Source organism: Chelonia mydas, chromosome 10, assembly GCF_015237465.2.
Source record: "Chelonia mydas isolate rCheMyd1 chromosome 10, rCheMyd1.pri.v2, whole genome shotgun sequence".
Lineage (NCBI taxonomy): Eukaryota > Metazoa > Chordata > Testudines > Cheloniidae > Chelonia > Chelonia mydas.
In genome coordinates this window covers 75,865,758-75,885,113 of record NC_051250.2, presented here as the reverse complement: position 1 = coordinate 75,885,113, position 19,356 = coordinate 75,865,758, and the positions used below count along the sequence as shown (strand labels likewise).

The 19,356-nt window shown below is 41.7% G+C and overlaps 1 protein-coding gene across 9 annotated transcripts in view; it reads right to left on the bottom strand.

The window, feature by feature from the left end:
• Window positions 1-4,672: 4,672 nt before the first annotated feature.
• Window positions 4,673-19,356, bottom strand: part of ASB7 (ankyrin repeat and SOCS box containing 7) — a 47,902-nt gene continuing 33,218 nt past the window's right edge. For 4 of the 9 annotated variants that reach the window (XM_037909845.2, XM_037909848.2, XM_043523356.1 and 1 more), the window contains one exon: window positions 7,138-8,943. In XM_037909845.2, the coding sequence (XP_037765773.1) occupies window positions 8,804-8,943 (140 nt within the window). In that variant the 3' untranslated portion in view covers window positions 7,138-8,803. Of the gene's footprint in view, window positions 8,944-11,834; window positions 12,380-13,101; window positions 15,152-19,356 lie in introns of those variants that run through there. The other 5 variants (XR_005226944.2, XR_006284133.1, XR_006284134.1 and 2 more) reach the window with 2 other exon arrangements.

The following is a 19,356-nucleotide window of genomic DNA, read 5'->3' as shown; positions in this document are numbered from 1 at the left end:
GGAGGGGCAGAGGTAAAGTTGCAGTACATGGTCTATAGTGTACGGTAGTTGCGATCACTGTAAGGTGTGTGCCTGGGGGTGAAGAGGGGGAGGGTATGCACCACACTTGCCAACATCCTCAAGCAATCATTACAATCTAATTTACTCACATTTTTATGAATTCAGACACCTTGCCCATTTGTCCTCCTTCCACCACTCTGCACTTTCAGTCCGTACATGTCAATCCACATTTATTCAAACCTCCTTTCACTCCATCCTAACTTTCCACCCACACAGTCATTAGGCACATGCTTCCCAGACACACCATCTACCCATTCATTCCACACTCACCCCTCTGAGTACACCAGCACACACTGAATACGTACAGCCACCCATTCTGTACACCCTCCCCGTCCCACACACGCCACATCACCTCTCTACACTTCGTACCCATTCATGCCACGCACATGCCCCATCAGCCCCAGGAACAGTTCAAGCTTCATGAGGGGAGGGAAAGCTGAGCCATTGGCCCAGCCACTCAGAGGCAAAGCCCAGGGGAAGGACAGGGTTTCCTTGTGTTCAGTGGAAGTCTCATCTCTCTCAATAAACACCCCTGGTGCATGACTCCCTGCTACTATCCCATCTGTGCTTCTCCTGTGCAAGAAACAGGCACACAGAGCCTACTTCCCATGTCTCTGGCTCTCCCCCAGTATCTGATCTCCCACCTGTAACGCCTGGCTCCTCTTTCCCTCGGCAGAAAGTCACCCCCAAAGTCCCTCTATGTCCCCAACAAAGAGGTCAGACCAGCCTCATCATCCTGTTCCCCCAAATCCCTAATACACACGCCCCCCTCCAGCCAAGCTCCTCACTCCCTCAGGCAGCAGGTCCCTGCTTTTCCCCCTACTGGAATGCCTGGACTTTGAAACGAAGCCATGTCAGGAAGTGAGGCCTCCAGAGTCCTCAGTCCCACCCCTGTGACCATGAGAGGAGGCAGGACACCTGACCCCCAAAATCTCCAATATGTCCGCCCCCACCCAGCTTCTGTTCTTTTAGTGCCCCAGAGTATGCCTATCCCCTCAAACTCCTCCATCGGCCTCTGACCCCATCCCCGGGACCCTCAGCTGCCCTCTTACTTCTGGGAAGGCCCCAGGGCCCCCCATAGTCTACACCTCCCCATCTGTCTTCAGGGGGTGCCTAGCTACCCCATCTCCAGTCTTCGAGGGGCCAAATCCCCTCCCCCCAAAGAGTACCAGGATCATCACAGGGAAGAATAGAGCCTTGTCCCCTGGCTGGCAGCCAGAGCTAACTCCTGCCCAGCCCTGACTGGGCAAGCTCCACCCTGTGGAGGGATTTGATGACAATAGTGGGTTTCCCCATCACATGGGAAGGGAAACCAGCCCACAGGGATTCAGTTTGCCTGCATGGTAGGGCCCTGTCAAGAATGGAGAAGCTGCATCCCCACACCACACAGATCCCCATACTCTTCAGTGAAGCTGGGCAGTGGCCCCGAAGACTGGAATGGGCAGCATCTGGGGCAGCCCCTGAAGACATATGAAAGAAGACTGGCCCTGGGGAGGTCAGCATCAGGGGGACTAGAGGCACATAGGGAAACCCAGAGCCAACAGGCTCTGAGATCAAAAGGCTGAGAGCTTCACCAGTACCTGTCCTTTGTTTATACAGACAAGATGTAGGAGACTTGAACTCTGCTAGATAGGGTGAGAGAATAGGCTGCCATCAACCTGTGTAGCAGCTCGCAATGGTTGTCCTTCCTGGGGAGGCGCGTGACTGTAAAAGAATAGCTAGTGAGAGGGGATTTCCTCCACAGAAGGGCCTGAAAACGAGTAATCCACAGGGAAAAGCCCTATAGAGTAGGCAGGCCTGTAGGTCCTCTTCAGGTACCTAACTTTTCATTTCCTTAGTGGTGTGGCTTTGAGGCAGGTATGTTACGAGGGTAACAGCCCTAACTACTTCACAACTCAGCTTATATTAGATTTTCTATTTTGTAGGTTTTTATAAAGCATTCTTAAGTAGGTGGTTGGCTGCGCAGGAGCAGACTTACAAGTGGGGTGCAAATTCGGCAGCTAATGAAGAAGACGCGAATACACCAGGAGTGGTGATGCATACGGTTATGTGCAAAGAGTTTCTCCATCAGCAACCCTTGATGCATAGGAAGGAATAATGGCCTAAAATCTCATTTATTTATTTTTTTTTAAAAAAAAGAAGAGACTACAGATTTCAACAGATCCACTCAGGATACACTTCACTACTGAAGTTTGAGTAGATATACAGTGAAAGAAATCAAGTTGACAACAGCTGCTCCAACAACCCGTGAAAAAAAAACTCTCAGTCACAGCAACATTTCAAACCTTTCCTGTTAATGTTGGGAAACTAATCTAAACTTACTGGCTACCTATTTTTAGAGAAGGCCTAAATCCTGTTTCTCTCTCACCCCCTCCCCAGGACTTTTTATAATGTAACTAACTATGGAGTTGCTAGCAGTGCACCTCCATAACCTTGTAAATAAATTTCAAAAAGACTCTTTCGCAGCAGGGCTGAAAGTTGAAACTCCAGTGGAGTGACTCTGGATTTATGCCAATATAAGAGTAGCATTTGGTATTCTATATAACCGAGCTATTATGTAACCAGTAGAGCAGCGTGATTACAAACTTTTGCTATACATGGGACAGTAATGCAACTGTAAACCTAATCTTTACAGTTATTCAGTTTCTATTTTGCAGCTTTTGTACATAACAGTTTAAAAAATGATGAAGCTATGTCCTTCAATGTACCTTGCTATAAAACCAAAAACAGTCAAGGAAATTCTGTAAGGGGTGCTTCCTCCAGTAGACCCATTGTTCTCAAACACATCTCATACAGGACGATGCAAGCTCCAGTACCTGGTAACAATGGGCAAGTTAAGAGGATCTCTTGCTTGTGCTTCCATATCCATACATAAAGGGAACCCTCTGCACCTGGATCACACCCTTCTCATGCAGAGAGGGAGATCAGCCTACTCGGCAGCAGTCTCCCCTGGATGCCACAAAGAGCATTCCGAAACCCTGCAGCATTACAACGAGTGAGCAGAAAGCATTTGAAGTACAGCTCTCGTCACTGGATAAAGCAGCTCCAGGTTCCAAGTATCCATGGCTCCTCCTGCATGGCGTGGATCCCTAGAGAACCCAGTGGCTGAGGAAATCGTGGCAGCTCAGCTCCATGAAGTAAAGTACGCTTCTAGGTTTCCTTGCTTTCATGAAATTAAGCTAAAACAAAACTGTTAGTTTTGAACATTATAACTCAAGAAGTCAACAAAAAGTAGAACAGAAGAAGATTCAGATTTGCCAGTGACAGCAGCAATGATAAAAATTTCAGCACATGTATAACATTTTACAGTTTCAAAATACAATTCAAAAGCCCTGAGATAGGTGTCAGCCTCAGTCTACAAACGGGAAACAGAAAGAATAGAGAGAGGTGAAGAGTGTCTGCCAAGGCTACACAAAAAGTCAGTGGAAGAGAAAGAAAAGAACTCAAGATTAAGAGTTCTCCCATCCCCTGCGGGCCATTCTGCCTCTAGTAATAAGTCAATTTTTGCATCCACTGTTTACAAAAATTGTTTTTTCTGGCATCACGACAAACAATATACTTTGTCACATAAAATATAGCACAATTTCTAGTAATGCAGGCATACTGATACACTGGAGTTTGTTATCTATGTATAATCTTATTTGTCAACAGTTTACAAACCCATTATTGCTGTAAACAACTGTGTATATCATTAGTTGTTTTTCAGCTGACAATTGAACAAATGCAGGAAATAGGAAACAAACAGGAACACCACTGACAACATAGCATTTAGAAAATTCACTAGTCTTCCAAATCTGTCCAGTCTGTTAGTAACATCATTACGCAGCTTGGAGTTTATTAGTCATGTTGTAATGTGTTGCACAGAATCTTCATATCCAAATTCAGTTTTTGCACCTTGCTCCTCAAGGGGATGCTATTGAGTACTAGGGAAACATCCCCTTCTCCATCAGCTTTTAGTAAAGTGTAATATTTGTGATGGCTACTGGAGCAATGATTAAGGTTCTAATCCAGTTCCCTCCCTCTCCACCCTCTTAATGCCCCTAAAAAAGTCATAACTTGTACTTTACAAAGGCTCCTGGTGGACCCAAACTGTTTGTTTGGTCTCAGTTCACACCTGAATGATACACTCAGAAGTAGCCTTGCTTATTCCATTTTCCAGTATTAAAAAAAAAAAAAAAAAAAAAAAGAAGACATTGCATACTGACAGATCCATTTGCAAGACATGACTTCTATTTGGCCATCATTTTTTGCACACTCATTTGTACATGCAGATGAAGGTGGTGTAAGTTTTATAGCTTGTACATGCAAGTGAGTGTATAGAAACGTGTGTATGGAAACGGTTAGAGGCTGGGTTGATCCCCTTTTGGCAGTCCAGCCCTGACTGCCCAAGTTTGCCTTTAGATTTACTGACGCAATGCACTAAGTTCAGGGTGATCTGCATTCATTTCTCAGTGCAGAACTGAGCCTCAACAGCTAAGTTTACACATCATTAGTTATCCATTGTCATGACTGCATTAAGGGTTTTCAGGAAGGACAGACATTGAGGGAAAGCTGCAAAGTGATACTATATTATTAAAACATTGGATTAGAAATAAATAGAACATAAACCCAAAAGATTTTAACCAGATTTAAATATTTTTAAAATTCAAACTGACCCAAAGCAGAACTTACATTACAAAAGAAGAACAAAGTACATCATGATACTGATAACACAAAAAGGTGCATGGAAGCTAGATTTGTGGGCAAATTGTAAATTGCTCTTGTCCCAGTGACATTCTGGGCTCTGGATCAACTTTATTCAGAAGTTAAGATTTAAAATTTCCATATGGTCCACTCTGGTAAACAAACTATACGTTCTTTTTTGCTTCAGGGTGTCTGTACGACAAATTAATCACGCTAGTCCTCTTTGTCCAGATGTGTTCTCTTGTTATTGCCAACTATAGCCAGAAAACTAAATTCTCCACGCTATCCCAAGGAAGCCAGAGTTATTCCAAGCATGACTGATGATGAATTAAAAAAACAAAACACTCAAAAGCTTTTCAAACTAACAAGTATTGTCTATAATGTAGTAAATCGTTTAGAAATAAGGTAATTAAATAATCTAAAAAACCCACTCTTACTCTGCTGTACATTTATAAACACATATTTACAAAAATCTTTCTGCTTTGTTTTTAAAGGATGAGGTTTGCAGTTTATTAATGATCAGAATCTTTTGCTTGCCTGTTTCTTTGGTGTATTTGCCAATTTTACTATTCTTATTATTTTAAGGTTCAATAAAATGACCACCAATGTATATTAAAGGAATGGAACTAGGATATGTAATACATTTATATTATGTACTCATCTTTCCAGATTCTATTTCAAAAGATTATGGAAAAATCAAATCACTTTTGTGTTTTCTAACTACTTGTGCATTATACCCATTTAGGTTTCAGAGTAACAGCCGTGTTAGTCTGTATTCACAAAAAGAAGAGGAGTACTTGTGGCACCATAGAGCTCACTTCATCGGATGCATACTGTGGAAACTGCAGAAGACATTATATACACAGAGACCATGAAACAATACCAGCAGGAGAGTGGGGTGGGAGGAGGTATTGTTTCATGGTCTCTGTGTATATAATGTCTTCTGCAGTTTCCACAGTATGCATCCGATGAAGTGAGCTGTAGCTCACGAAAGCTCATGCTCAAATAAATTGGTTAGTCTCTAAGGTGCCACAAGTACTCCTCTTCTTTATACCCATTTAGGAGAGTGACAACAGAATAGATTCACAACATTCAAATCTAGTTAGGCTTGAATGATGAATAAACCCTGTATTTTACTAACTTAATTATGTGCTACAGTTTAAGTATATAAGTAGTCCCACTGAGGCCAAGAGGACTACTCAAGCACATGCTTATCTGTAAGACCGTAAGTGCTTTGCTGAATCGGGACCCTCAGGCCTGATCCAAAGCCCAGTGGAAGTCTTTCCATTGACAGCAGTGGGATTTGGATCAGGTCCTTTGACAATTTAGCCTTGCTAAAGGGGATTAGATTTCTGCAATTTTTTTTCTTTTTTTAAAGAAAGGTTTTGCACTGGCCTAAAATGTAAAAAAGTGTTTCCTTTAAATGTCAGTTACTAAAAATACCAAACCTCACTCAATAAATAATGGAATGACACACTTCTTCATTAAATAACATTTTTGTTACCAGCAAGGTCTTTCATAATTTTCTGAAGTCACAGCAGCAAGACAGAACAAATAATTTATTTTTATATGGATTCTGACTAAGATATAGTCTAAATTATTTCAGAAAAGATTCCTGTAAAAAATGCACCTTCACTGATGGGGAAGAAAATGGTTTAAAACCAAACAAGTTACTTAGGAAAGCAGATGAACAATATTAAATATTTAAAAACAAAGAATGTTAAGGTTCTGTTTCTATGTAACAAAACTGAAGCTTCAGAGTTAAGAGCTGCCATCCCATCCCTAATGTGCCTCATTATGCCTAGGTACTGCAGAACTTAAAGCAGAAGAGATCAGCCCCTAAGGTGTTTTGAGTATTCATTAAAGGTACTACTGAACAGCACGCTCTCTCTCTCCCCCCCACACACACTATAATGCCACCAATGTGCTTCAGCTATGACCTGGAGGAAGCCTTATATATAGAGGAGAGTTGTCTTGCCCAGTTATTCTCTGACCTCTTCGTTGAGTCTGCCAATAAGGGTCTACATTAGCAACAACTGTGATGACTGGTGTGGACAGTGGACAAACTTGCTTCCTACAGGCTGCTGTTATATTAACTATTGGTCACTGATGAAGCAGGTTTGATTTGAATTGGTGAGTCAGAGATGAAAGGCTCCACATCCCGCTACCCCTTCTCTGAGCCACTGAGTCTCTAAAATCACCCATTGTTCGGAAACCTGTTCAAGGCTAGGCACAATAGGGTGAGATAATCCTTGCTGCCATGGTTCCTGTGCATCCATCATTAGCAATAAGATTCGTGCATGAGGAAACTACAATCCCTGGCTTCAAGGAATTAGGGATGAACCAGCGGAGTTAATCTAAATGTACTTGCTTTCCTTGCTTTCACCTTTTTAAAAAAAAAAATTATGTAACATTTTGAAAGGGACAGTGTGAAAAATGAAGAGTCAACATGGTTTCCCCAATCTCCCAGCTTCCATTGAGATCCCTAGTATGAGAGAGCTGCTGCTATTATAAAGGCTCTTTTGGAGCCACTACAATGGCAAAGCAGGAGTAGAAAACATGGACAAGAACTTTATACTGACTCCATAATCCCTTGAAAATGAAAACAGTAAAATGGTTGCACATCTTGGCCCATTTCTGTTTGGTGCTGAGGCCTTCTATTTCCATTGACAACTAGGAACAGGCTCTTTATCAGGTCTAATTAATGCTTATGATGAAAACAGAAAAGCCAAATTTAACTACTGAAATCACTCGCCGGTTTGAGGTTAAGAAGAACCCACTTAGTGTTTGCAAAATTTAAGCTTCTAATGCTAAGGGGACTATTTTCTTGTCAGTGCACAAGGAACACTCAAATTAATGGGAGTTATGTGCACTTATCAGTGGAGACTACATCCTAGTCAACTTCAAGCAAATCAAAACCAAAATGTGAACGCAACAAAAAAACTTGTAACCCCTTTAAAATAAAAGTACTTAGCCAAATAATAGCAATTTAAAGACAGATCTGGCCTAACAACCTGTATGCGAAATTTCATCTCAAAGGGAAATAAAACAGCTAAATTATACATTCAACAAATTCAGGGATTGTAACAGCAACTGACATCATTATAGCATTGCTGTATCAATGCTACAATAAAGCCGCAGTTCCTATTTTCACAAATAATGCATTGAGGCTAAGTAAGAAATGGTGCGAAAGTCACACAATCATGGACAAAATACATTAGAAAGATTATTGCACAGGAGGCACTGTATGAGAAACAGAATACATTGGCTTCAAAATCTAAACTTGTTTCCCCTTAACTTAATGTAAAAAATAGAGACTGTATGACTCTGTGCAGTGTACTATCACTGTTAAAAATATAGTTACAAACAATAGCTCACTTACAGGGAATATCAGGAAAGCAGAGATCCTGGATTTATGGACATCCAAACTACAGTAATTAGGAAAAGAACAGTATAAAAAGAGCCAACTTATACATTTTAAAATTGAACAGGGTGACTGTATTTTTAAAAAGTTTCCATATGGCATTTGTACAGTATGTCCCAGGAAACCATGGTTACGATTCTCAAAATGATACACATGGGCAGAGCTTTACACCTACACAAAGTCCCATCAATCAAAGAGACTGTATGGACATAAAGGTCTGCCCACATGGGTCCCTTTGCAGGACTGGTGCTTTAGTCTCCAAAACTCATTTTGTTTAACAATCGCTCAGATGGCTTACAATACTATGCATGCCAATCAGAACCAATCACTTCCTTTGAATATGCTATGTTCCATTTCCATTGCAAGTTTGCATGCCTCATTTAAAAAAAAAAAAACAAATAAATTTTTAAAATGTAATATTGTATAGAAAGCTTGGACCTTGTAAACTTGGACCAAGAAACCAAAAAATTAAGACCTTCTAGCATGTGGTATAAAAAACCCAAGGACGTGTATACCTGCCTTCTGACTTACAGAAAAATCAGAATTTGCATAGGATATACTTTGTGCAAGGCAACAAGCCTCTTTAAGTATCTGGAATATAACTAAGCTTGCTCAGAGTTCTTTTCTTCATGGATATCAGATATCATCAAACTTGTGTTTTAAATAGTCTTTGATGACCTTGGCAATGGGTAGTTCGTCAAGCAGTTTTAGGTTTTGAAGGCCTATACACTGGCGGATTTTAATTCGGCATAGATCTTGCAAGTTTCTGGGCTGTCCTGAAATGAAAGACAAAAGGAACATATTTAAGTAAGATAATCACATTTAAGATGGGCCTCAAAAGATTACTTATATTATTATATATTATTTATTTGTCCAGCTCTGAAGACGAACAAGCAGTCTACTTAGAGGGTATGATTTAAGCAATTCAAGGATCATATGGCAAAGTTTAATAATCCCACTTTCCCCCTCCAACCAAGAGAAAAGGCTTTTAGTTTCTAACACATTCACAATGTATGTATGTCCCTGCAGACTGAGTTGAGACCGGGGCTGACCACAGTTCATGGAGGTAATGCTCTGCCAGTACCACTAGCACGTCAGCAAAAGCATTAATGGCTAGATTTTTCTGAAGAACTGAGTTCCCAGTTAGGTTCATTATCTTTAAAGGGAACTGCTGGACTCTGAGCAGTTTGGAAAGTCAGCCCCCAAAACAATTAACATAGCCAGCAGTATCTCAGAATAAATGCTATGGAATACTTTCACCCTTGATGTTTATGCATGTCACCAGTTACAGTACACAAATGTTTTAACTTCAAGTATTTCCTACATTGAAAAAATACACCCCTAAACAATTAAATCACCATAAAAGCAGCAGATGACTGTGTGAGTGGAAACATCTTACAATTTGTTTTCAATTACCTTGAATAGACCGGGTACCAGGGACACATGTAAATGCTTATATTGCTATCTCAAAATAATCTGTAATCAGTAGACCTTACTGCAATCCTTTGTCATCTTCCTCATAGTTAGTGGTGAAAGGTGGCATTTGCCTTCTCAAAGAAAGAAGAGAGGCACAAATTGCACTAAGTAGACAATTTGTATTGTTTTCCCCAAAATCATTAAAATAAACATGTAAACACTTTACTCAGCAGAAATCAAGCTGAACAATTTAAATGAAATATTTTCCAGTTTCTTCAAGATTTCTTAGATAGCAAACATGTAAATAAGGATCTTGTCTCAAAACAGACAATACTTTCAACAAAATGGTTATTGAGACCTCTGCAATTTCAGGTTATAAGGTAAATGGTCTAATGCTACCAGCGCAGCTATGTACATTAGGCAACAAGGCTACAAAATAGAGGTGATAGGATCTTCTTATCGTCTAGACTTGAGTTAGTCACTTTATTGAAGGCATATTCATCTCAAGTTTGGAGTTACTCTATTCCAAAGGAGAGTCTAAGGCCTTGTCTACACTACAGAGTTTTGTCGATGTAAATTAAGCTGACAATCAAAAACTGGTATAATTACATCGCTTGTGCATGTTCACACTACACTCCTTCTGTCATCAGAGCATGTCCACAATTGGAGCTCTAGCATCGACGGGGAGAGCAGTGTACTGTGGGTAGCTATCCCACTGTGCTACTCGCCACCTTCTGCAGCTAGGAGTTGTGGGAAGACAGAGTGGATTGCAGTGCATCATGGGTGCATGCTCAACGTCCCATGATGCGGTTCTTTCCGTCCCAGCATTCCATGGGCTTCCGACTGCATTTCGCAGCATTTTTCAACAGCCCCTGTTTATCTCCCAACATCTCTGTCTGAAAGGATAGACTCCCACACTGTTCTCTACTGCCACAGTCACTGTTATGAACACATCGTGGATGGTCATGCAGTACTTCATGAGCTCCCAATCTGAACATGAATTAGAGTTGCCTGACCTGCTGTGTGCCAAGGAAAGAAACAGCAGATGACTTTTGGCATTCACAGAGCAGCTGAAGATGGTGGACCATCGCTTTTGAGCTTGGGAAACAAGCACTGAGTGGTGGGATCATGTCATTAGGCAGGTCTGGAACGACTAGCAGTGGCCAGTTCCTTCCTGGAACTGTGTGCAGAGTTTGCCCCAGCACTGTGGCATAAGGACACCAAACTGGAAGATGCCCACTCAGGGGAGAAGCGCATGGCAATCGCAGTGTGGAAGCTGGCAACTCCAGACTGCTACTCATCAGTCACGAATCAGTTTAGAGTCAGGAAGTTGACCCTTGGAACTGCGTTAACACAAGTGTGCGGGGCCATTAATTACATCCTGATACGAAGGACTGAGATTCTTGGCAATGTGCGTGAATAGTGGATGGCTTTGCGGCAATGGTGGATTTCCTAGCTGCAGAGGGGCAATAAATGGCATGCATAATCCAATTTTGGCCCCAGACCATCTTGTGACAGAGTACATCAATAGAAAGGGGTACTTCTCTAGGGGACTGCAAGCGCTTGTAAATCACTGTGGGAGTTTCACTGACATTAACCCAGGGTGGCCGGGGAAAGTGCATGACGCACACATCTTCAGGAACACTGGCCTGTACAGAAAGCTCCAAGCAGGGACTTTCTTTCCAGACCAGAAGATTCCAGTGGGGGATATTGAAATGCCCATCGTGATCCTGGGAGATTCAGTGTACCCATTACAGCCATGGCTCACAAAGTCTTACACAGAAAACCTGGACAGCAGCAAGGAGCGCTCCAACAGGCTGAGCAGGTGCAGAATGACCATGGAATGTGCCTTTGGCAGATTAAAAGTGCACTGGCAATGCCTTTATGGAAGGTTAGACCTAAATGAGGAAAACATATTGCACGCCCCATAATATTTGTCAGGCTAAGGGTGAAAAGTTTCTCCCGGGGTGGAGCGCCGAGGCAGACCGCCTTGTTGCTGAATTTGAGCAGCCAGATACCAGGGCTATTAGAGGGGCACAATAGGGGGCTATTTGAAAGATGGAGGCTTTAAGGCAACATTTTGATCATGAGCCCCAGTAATACAGCACTCTGACATGCTTTCTTAACTTGCCGCCTTGCATGAAAATTGTGATGTTTCCTGACTGGGATTTGTAGTCGGCAAATAATCAAACGGACATTATGTATTACTACCAGCAGCAACCACCATATGAAGGAGACAAATAAAGGCGGCTATCTTTCAGAGAGTTCATTTTTATTAAATACCAATTAGCAACACACATACAAAAAGCTTCGTGGGAGGGGAGATAAGAGTGCAAGGCAGTGTAGGCTCTCCTAGCCATGTGTAAGTCCAGCTATCATTTTGGAAGCCATCTGACAGGGTGGAGTGAACAAGGTACCAAAATGTTACAAGGAACATGTGGGAAGAGTTTGGGAAGGGTATTGAAAGCAGTTCTGTATCGGCTGCAGAGGGGGGTGAGCATGCATGTGTTCTGCCTAGAGCATGATTAGGGATTTCAACATCTCTGTTTGCTCCTCCATCACTTTTATCATCCATTCTTGACTATTTACAATGTGCTCCTCATTCTCCTTTCTGTCCTGCCTTTCTTTTTTAATTTTTTCCCTTCAGGGTCTCTCTCCACAACTTGCATTCTCTTTATTCGGCCTCTGAGAACTGGAGTACCTCCCGGAACATGTGCTCCTTGCTCTGCCTTGGTTGCTTCCTTATCTGGCAGAGGCACTCTGCAGATGCGTAGGGGGTTCTCCTGAAGGCCACATCTGCAGAAGCACAAGAAACAATACACAGAATCATGATTGTTAGTTCACACACACAGTACTGAATCATTATAGTAAAAATACCTCTTTTGACATACGAATCACTTTCGCACTATCCTTTAGAAAGCACACATCTCAGTGAACACCCTAAACATGGTGACTTTGGGCTGGGTGAGGTTTGGCATTCAAGATAGGGCAAAGGGTCTACGTGGTTTTTTAAGGGGATCAATGCAGGTGACTAGGGACAATATTGTAAATTCTGCCACCTTTTCCCACAGGCATGGGCCATTGAAGCCAACATCTCACTCCTGAGGGTGAGCAGGAATGCAAGGGTGCATCTCCTGCATGCGTGCGGTTTCAGACTCAGTCCCTGTGCTGCTTGCCTATGTGATGCTTTGGTCCCAGCATAACTGATTGCTGAGTGACATGGGAAAAGTTTCCTACAATGCCTGAAAGAACAAAGCAGCTCTGCCAAGGAACCTTTGGCACAGGATTAGCGAGTACCTCCAGGAAAGTTTCCTAGAGATCTCTCTGGAGGATTCCTGTGAAATCTCGGTGGGCATTTACACACTGTTCCACTGCACTGCTTTGCTGCACAAGGGAATGTGGAGCACACTCAAACACAGCTAGTCTTGTACATATCAATCCCTTCACCCACTTCTAGAATATACAGAGCAAAGGGACAGCATATAATCAAGCAGCATCAACTCAAAAAGATCACTTACCAGGACTCTTCTCTCTTGCATCATGCGCGCCAGAGACAGACTTCTGGGACTGGCTAGAGGTCCAGAGTGGAAAAGAGGTCCCGACTCGCCACGCCACTGGACAACCCTGCCATGTGTGCCATGTTGTCCTCCAACTCGGCCTCCTTGTCCATGACTTCGTCCTTGGGGTTAGGTCCACTATTCGCTGCCTCCAGCCCTGCCAAAGTATCCACAGGGCTCTGGGAGGTGGAGGTCACCGCCACGGATGACGTCCAGCTCCTTATAGGAGCAGCAGGTCTTCAGCACAGCACCAGACAGACCCTTTGCCTCCCTTGCCTTCTGGTATGCCTGCCTCAACTCCTTTATCTTCGCATGGCACTGCTGCATGTCCCATTTCTAGCCCTTATCCAACAAGCCATGAGAAATCTGCCTGTAGGTATCGAAGTTCCTACGATTGGAGCAGAGCTGGGACTGCACAGCCTCCTCTCCCCACAGTGACAGCAGATCCAACAAATTGGGTGTGCTCCAAGCAGGGGGGCGGGGGGGAGAGTTGCTGCGAGGAGCCGCCACAGTCAGCTGGGAAGATGCGATGTGAGCTCTCCAGGCCGAGAAAACAGGAGATGGAATTTCAAACATTCCCAGGCCTTTAATGAGGGCGGGTGGAAACTTTTGTACCTGGGTGCAAGGTAGCAAAGTTCAAACTGCTGACCAGAACGGTCAGGATGGGCACTGTGGGACACCTCCCGGAGGCCATTTGCAGTGACATAACCAAGCGTGGTGTCTACACTGACGCTTTGTCAGTATAACTTTGCCTCAAAAAAAATACACCTCTCATCAAGGTGGTTTTATTTTGTCGGCAAAGCAGGAGAGTTTTGTCGGCAGAAGGAGCATTGTCGCGTGTACACCTCTACTGTTTTGTCGACGAAACCTGACTTTTGTTGAAAAAATTGTGTAGCATAGACAAGGGTATGCAATTGACGTAAGTTCACTTGCATTCTACAGTCCTCTTGTTAAAAGTGATAGTCAACTTCTGTCTACATTGTTTCCTTGTATTATTAGAAGGCCCAACCTCCATATAACGGGATATGTTATTTCTGGTTTACTCTGTGCATACTTCAGCACTTCCTATGCAGAGAGTTTCACCCTTTTGTCTGGGTGCATTTTTCACATAACAGGATGGAGAGGCAAATTTACAATTGAATTTTGTCTTTTTAAGAACAAAAATCAGCAGAGGAAGTGAAGTCTGGTAGGTGTAGCACTGGAAACTAATTTAAGCTCATTTTGAAAGTTACTAGATTTGAAATAAAAGACTTTGGAGCTTTCTTTCATGCCAGCAATAATATTTCTACGACACTCCCCATCACGGTAGTTAAATGCTAATTTTTAAAAAATATAATATTTCAGTCATGATGTTGTGGTTCTCATTATAGATCACTGATGACTTAGCTACATCAAATAGAAAAATTCTATTATAATAGAATATATGAGTAAAATTATACAGCTCACATACTTAAGCTTCAGGGTGTGGGGGAAAAATTGCTTTTGACCTGAGACCAAGCATGGGAAGTTTCATACTCCAAAAGAAAAGCTTCTGATAAATGTATCAGTGAATGAAATGGAAGCATCTCTTAAAAACTTTAACCAGAAAAAACAGTGTTTGCTACTAGCGAACACTACAATATTCCGTGTGTGTATTAGTATACACAAGAATACAGCTATGAGCCAATGATTTCTGGTTTCAGAATCACATGCTATCTAAATTAACATCCTGTGATCTGTTTGAGAGTAAAACAGAACAGACAATGTAAAATAGCCAGAAGAAATTGGACAGCAGTTAAATTTAGGGAGTTACTAGAGACCCGATTGTCAAAAGTTTGACATTTCCCCCTGATAAGCCTAAGAATATTTCCTGAGAATGTGTTAACAAAGGACATTTCCAATGTTAAGCACCAGTTGCTATATCTAGTGGCTGTTAGTGTCTTAGGTCATGCCTTGCAAATTCCAGGGTTATTAATGCATTTGTGATTTATTAGAAACGGTGTCTAGAGCACTTACTCATTCTTGGTTGCATCTGAATGAAAAAGAAAAAAAAATTTAAGGATTATAGACCAACATCAGTGAACCTTAGTTTGGCAAATGTAAAATGTTATTAGTAACTTGGCAAAGCAAGACAGATTAAATGATGAATAAAGTTCTGACTAGAAATGATTAGGAGAGAACAAGCAGAGAGAATTTGCTGCATCGTGACTTTGGAAAGATATTTAGGATAATAAGATTTTTAAAAAGTAGAACAGAAAAGAGCAAACAAAGAGTAGAAGGACTTTCAAACCAGCAACCTGATTCATGGACTGCAACGAGATACAAACTAGTTCTATAGACAGTAAATACCCCTTAAAGAAATTCCTTGCCCATTCCCGAACAGCCATCTATTTTGTTGCAAATTTTATTTTGGAGTTGTTCTTTTATTGTTATATTTGTGTTATTACAGTTATGATCAAGCCAGTGAATGCTCATTGCTCTTGTAGGGCTCAAGGTTTGGTAAAACATTCACATGAGTAAATCAGCTGTTTTTCATAGATGGCTATATTATGCCTTATAATAAAGACCAAAAAAATTAGAAGTGGGCAGAACTACTAATCTGTTTTTATAGCTGACATTTCATCTGGTCTCTTCTCTCCAAAAGCAATCCATCAATGTCAGCTGATGCTTCAGAGGAAAGTAGAAATTCCCCGTAATCTGTTTATTTGTGCAATACTCCACTCATCCCAGACAAATTTCTTCCTATCACATCACTGATTATTTTATGGTCTAAACTATGGAGTACTGATGGCTCAATGATTTATCCCACTTAGTGGGACAGATTTTTGTTCTTATAAAATGTGTAAAATTTTTCTCTAAGTTAGATGCCTCAACTGCTTGCAAAACAAGTTCCGGAGGTTTCTTATGTTGATTAAAATTATTTATTTAGAAAAGCATTGTTGATCTTAAAAAGAAAAGGAGTACTTGTGGCACCTTAGAGACTAACCAATTTATTTGAGCATGAGCTTTCATGAGCTACAGCTCACTTCATCGGATGCATACTGTGGAAACTGCAGAAGACATTATATACACAGAGACCATGAAACAATACCTCCTCCCACCCCACTCTCCTGCTGGTAATAGCTTATCTAAAGTGATCATCAAGTTGGGCCATTTCCAGCACAAATCCAGGTTTTCTCACCCTCCGCCCCCCTCCCCCCCACACAAACTCACTCTCCTGCTGGTAATAGCCCATCCAAAGTGACCACTCTCTTCACAATGTGTATGATAATCAAGGTGGGCCATCTCCTGCACAAATTCAGGTTCTCTCACCCCCTCACCCCCCTCCAAAAACCACACACACAAACTCACTCTCCTGCTGGTAATAGCCTATCCAAAGTGACCACTCTCCTTACAACGTGCATGAAAATCAAGGTGGGCCATTTCCAGCACAAATCCAGGTTCTCTCACCCCCCCTGCCCCAACACACACAAACTCACTCTCCTGCTGGCAATAGCTCATCCAAACTGACCACTCTCCCCACAATGTGCATGACAATCAAGGTGGGCCATTTCCAGCATAAATCCAAGTTTAACCAGAATGTCTGGGGCGGGGGAGGGGGTAGGAAAAAACAAGGGGAAATAGGCTACCTTGCATAATGACTTAGCCACTCCCAGTCTCTATTTAAGCCTAAATTAATAGTATCCAATTTGCAAATGAATTCCAATTCAGCAGTTTCTCACTGGAGTCTGGATTTGAAGTTTTTTTGTTGTAAGATAGCGACCTTCATGTCTGTGATTGCGTGACCAGAGAGATTGAAGTGTTCTCCGACTGGTTTATGAATGTCATAATTCTTGACATCTGATTTGTGTCCATTTATTCTTTTACGTAGAGACTGTCCAGTTTGACCAATGTACATGGCAGAGGGGCATTGCTGGCACATGATGGCATATATCACATTGGTGGATGTGCAGATCTTGAGATGGTCTCTTCTTGTACTAAGATAACTGCTTGAATACAACAAATTCCTCCCATTTTACCCTCAATTTCCATTAACTCCCCTAGCCTTTAAAAAAAAAAAAATCTCTACAATTTTAGTTGAGAATATTGTTACATCTCAAGCATGAGTGAGCTGCTTCCAAAATAACCACTAGGGACTTAGAGGGTTGGCTCCTGAAGTTGGGAGTGAGTGGTATAGTTCAATACATTCTACAGTACTTTGACACCAGGCACTTTTTTACATAACATAAACTGAGAGGCACAAGTTTTAAAGAAAAAAAAACTTAGAAATATTTCTCTAGCATCTCTATGCACTAGTTGTCAGAGTTGGAAGGGACAGGGTTAACAGTGAACTTTAAAGGTCTTTAAAAATACAGAGCAGAGGTTCCCAAATTTCATCTTTAAAATGCTGCAGTAGTCTATTTTCAAAACATTCCTGCCCTTGATAAACCAGCCAACTTTCTTCTCCTCAAAATATGTATGTAAGGGCTGTAGAAATGGAAACACTGATGGCTCTAGAAAAAGGATATTTGCAAAGCTAATAACAACATAGTCCTCTCTCATAGTCAGTGATGTTCTTACTCAGCTAACAGGATCTGGATGTCTTCCTTCCAGAATATGTGCACTGTCCTTGGAATGCACAATCTCTGTCCACCTAGTGCCTTAGCCAATGTAGCCACAAATCAAGCAGCTGGCAAGAAAGCACGGTCTGCACTATATTGGCACACTGCAAATTTTAAATCTCCCTCCCCATTGTTTCTGAAGGAGCGTATAAGCAGAAGTTGTGTCCTATCTAACCAGTCTCCGCCTAAATTCTGATTTAATCATCAGTACCACAATCCAGTATTTATGATAGTTTGTTCCCAGTGATCCAAGGCACCAAGATCAGAACGTAAACACATACCTTTGTAATCAGCAAAGATGCAAAAGGAGATACAATACAGAATATTTTAACAACAAATTGACAATGAGGGGGTTGTTTAATAACTATTATTTCTCTACCTGGATCTCTCATTATATGGGGGTGGTCTATCATAAATGGGGGGAAATTTCACCTGAAGTGTCTCCCTGGTTAGCACAACTCTACCTACTTAGCCTGTCCACTGTGTCTACATGTGGAAATGATGGGATAGCTCATTCTTCAATAGCTCCCCATGTGGACGTTATTCCAAAATAAAAAAAAATCACTTTTATTCTGGAATGGAATGTCCATGGGGGAACATTTCCGGAAGAGCTATTGCTAGTCAATTTCCCCATGTGGACAAGGTCGTAGGAAAAAGAGAGGAGGCCCTTTCTAATAGTCACCTGACAGCTTAGACTCAAGGTTTATTAAGACAATGCTAGAGTTAGTAGCTTTAATAGTTTTAGCCCAATCTCTTTCTGGAATGCCAAAACCAGCTTGAAAAAAAGGAAACGGAGAGAGACCCAAAGACATACGATGATCCAGACTGGCTAGGTGAATGCCGTTGGTTCTGTTCCTGTAACATAAGCTTTCCTCTTATCTAACTTAACTAAAAGCTAAGTGAAAAATTAGATGTGACTCAATATGTACATAGGTGGTTTGTTGCTATAAAATCCTTTTTCAGTAATGCTTTTTTCCAACTATTAAATAATAATATTTTGTTTCAAGATGGTTGTGGGTCACTATCACTGGTCACAAGCTCCTGAAACCTGCAGAATGGTAACTGGTTGGTGTACATGGGAGAGCGTACCCAAGTCCTGGTTCTAAGAGTGGAAGAATCAAGAGATTTCACCCCGAGACAGGAAAGGGCCGAACACTTGAGGTGGATGAACTCAAAGAGACCAGAAAGGGGGAAAAGGTGCAGGGAGGCCATAACAGCGACTGACATTTTGGTACATAGAATACATTTTTATGTTTGTCTGGGAGTGGGTTGCTAAAATAAAATGGGGCCAACTGATAGTGGATTATCTATTTTTGTTTCCCATCCGATTTGTTTAGCACAAAGGAGCAATCTATTATTAAATTTTTACAACTGTGAGAGAACAAACAGACATCATAGTTAAAAAAAATACCCAACATCCTTTTTTAAAGGCCCCTGAGTTTTCCATTGACTATCTCATATGCTAAGAGCATATCATCTTTTAACTCAAGAATAGCTTAAGGAATTGAGCCTATCCCTGTTGCTTAAAAAACAAACCTACTGTGCTAATATACACATTGCAGGAGCCCATTCTCTAAGGGCTGGTGTGCTTTGCCATGCAGGTCAGACCATGGGGCAGGAACCTTTTAGTTCGTGC